At 44.5% G+C, this 2,500-nt stretch overlaps 1 protein-coding gene across 5 annotated transcripts in view; it reads right to left on the bottom strand.

Moving 5' to 3' along the window:
* Window positions 1-2,500, bottom strand: part of LOC125041131 (monocarboxylate transporter 3-like) — a 62,247-nt gene that overhangs the window by 19,691 nt on the left and 40,056 nt on the right. For all 5 annotated transcript variants that reach the window (XM_047635910.1, XM_047635909.1, XM_047635911.1 and 2 more), the window contains one exon: window positions 1-64. This exon is cut by the window's left edge and continues 62 nt beyond it. In XM_047635910.1, coding sequence (XP_047491866.1) covers window positions 1-64 — 64 coding nt within the window. The remainder of the gene's footprint in view (window positions 65-2,500) is intronic.

The raw sequence follows: 2,500 nt of genomic DNA, 5'->3' as shown, positions 1-2,500 counted from the left end.
CTGTGTTGTTCTCCTGGTCTGGAGCTGGACCCGTCTCCACCATCGTGATGTTCGGGTCAAACACCTGCACAACGGAGAGAAAGAGAGAGAGTGAGAGAAAGATAGAGATGAAGAGGTTATTGTTGATGTTAGTGAGAAAGGGAAAGGGTGCGAGGGATATTAAATGTGATAACCTTAATAATGATAATAATAACAATAATAATAGTCATGGCAATAATGGACACAGAGAGAATATCTGTTTATTAAAAGGAGAAAAAGAGAAATGTTACAACTGAAAAAAACGAGCAATGACCAGCCAAAATAAGGACAAACCCAATAAGGAAAAAATACATTTAGGCAAAGGTAAAATTATTTTTAAAAAATGAAGAATAAAACAGAGAAATTCCTAACAAACCAGATCTCTAAATAAGTGAAACAGCCACAGCAATCACAAGAAATGACAAAAAGCGACGTTTTGAGTCCTATTAGTCTCAGGATCAGAATCTACCTGAAGACGAAACAGTTTTCACTCGAAACGTCACAGTCACATTACTCTCCTCTGTTATGTCTGTCTTTCGGTTGCTCTCCACTTTATCATTGTGTTTACGTTCTTCATCTACTGTAGACTGTACAACTGATAACACTAGTACAGTCTACAAGAAAACAGAACGGCCCCTTATCTGCACTCCGCTATGGCATTTCATATCTCAAGAACCCGAGTCTCATCTTTTTTAAGTCCCATGAGTGACTGATAAAGCCCGGGGGGGGGGGGGGGGGCGTAGGTGTTGATAACGATAGAGAGAGAGACTGGGGATATAAATAAATCGATAAGTCAAACGACTGCGTCTTCGAGATGATGCCCTTGGAGCTATGGGGCGAGGGCGGGTCGCGGGTGTCACGGTATGGCACATGGCGTCGCCGGATCCCTTGGAATGGCAGCGTGCGTGCGTGTGTGTGTGTTATACTTGGGAGACGTAAGGTGGGATGGGGGGAGGGAGGGAGGGCTGAGGGAGGGGCTGGAGGAGTGCGAGGGAGGGAGTGAGTGAGGGGAATGCAGGGAGGGAGAGTGGGCGGGAGAGAACGAACAAGGAAAACAAAGGAAGAAAGGGAGAAAGAAACAGAGCTGTTGGCAGACAGAGAGAAAGAGAAACACAAGAGAACCAACTAATCAATCAGCCATAAATAAAGGCACAAATGGGAAGGGAGAGGGAGAGAGAGAGAGAGAGAGAGAGAGAGAGAGAGAGAGAGAGAGAGAGAGAGAGAGTGAGAGAGAGAGAGAGAGCGAGAGAGAGAGAGAGAGGAGAGAGAGAGAGAGATAGAGAGAGAGGGGGGAGGGAGGGAGGGAGGGAGGAGGGGAGGGAGGAGAGAGAGAGAGAAGAGAGAGAGAGAGAGGAGGGGAGGGAGAGAGAGAGAGAGATGAGAGAGAGAGAGAGAGAGAGAGAGGAGAGAGAGAGAGATAGAGAGAGAGAGAGAGAGCGAGAGAGAGAGAGGGAGGGAGAGGGAGGGAAAGAGAGAGAGGGAGGGAGGGAGGGAGGGAGGAGGGAGGGAGAGAGAGAGAGAGAAGAGAGAGAGAGAGGGAGGGAGGGAGAGAGAGAGAGGAGAGAGAGAGGAGAGAGAGAGAAGAGAAGAGAGAGAGGAGAGAGAGAGAGAGAGAGGGGGCGGGGAGGGGGGAGGGAAGATAGATATTCAGACACAGTACTGGTGCAGCGAGAGTGATGAGAAAACGAGAGACAATGACGAAGTTATGAAAGATAAACGAAAACACAAACAGATAAAAAAAAATACTGAAAAAAATATGAACAAACGTAGATCTGTAAGCAAAATCCATTGACAAAAGACCCGAGAGAATCTAGAAAACAAGTCATCAAGAAAACAAGAAAAAGAAGATGAAGAAAAGGCGAGGAACAATTTCAAAGAAAAGATAATAAGGCACAACAAAAAAAAAAAAAATAAAAATGAATAAAATAATAACTAATAACACAATATGAAATAAAATCCATAGAAATATAAATATAACCCGGAAGAGTATTTAAGACAAAAAAAAAGTCTCAAGGAAACGAGAAACCCCTATTCCAAAAAAGCGAGACCGAAGAGCAATTCAAATCCACACACCTCCCGCCCTTTCCTAACTCACCGGCAGCTGCAGCGTCTCCTGTTCTTCGAAGTCCTCATCGCTGGCGCAGATCACGGAACTTCGCTTGGTTGTTCTCCTGGTCTGGAGCTGGACCCGTCTCCACCATCGTGATGTTCGGGTCAACACACCTGCACAACGGAGAGAAAGAGAGAGAGAGAGAGTGAGAGAAAGATAGAGATGAAGAGGTTATTGTTGATGTTAGAGTGAAAGGGAAAGGGTGCGAGGGATATTAATGTGATAACCTTAATAATGATAATAATAACAATAATAATAGTCATGGCAATAATGGACACAGAGAGAATATCTGTTTATTAAAAGGAGAAAAAGAGAAATGTTACAACTGAAAAAAACGAGCAATGACCAGCCAAAATAAGGACAAACCCAATA

This window comes from Penaeus chinensis, chromosome 30 (genome assembly GCF_019202785.1).
Source record: "Penaeus chinensis breed Huanghai No. 1 chromosome 30, ASM1920278v2, whole genome shotgun sequence".
Lineage (NCBI taxonomy): Eukaryota > Metazoa > Arthropoda > Malacostraca > Decapoda > Penaeidae > Penaeus > Penaeus chinensis.
This window is presented reverse-complemented; position numbering and strand designations above follow the sequence as displayed.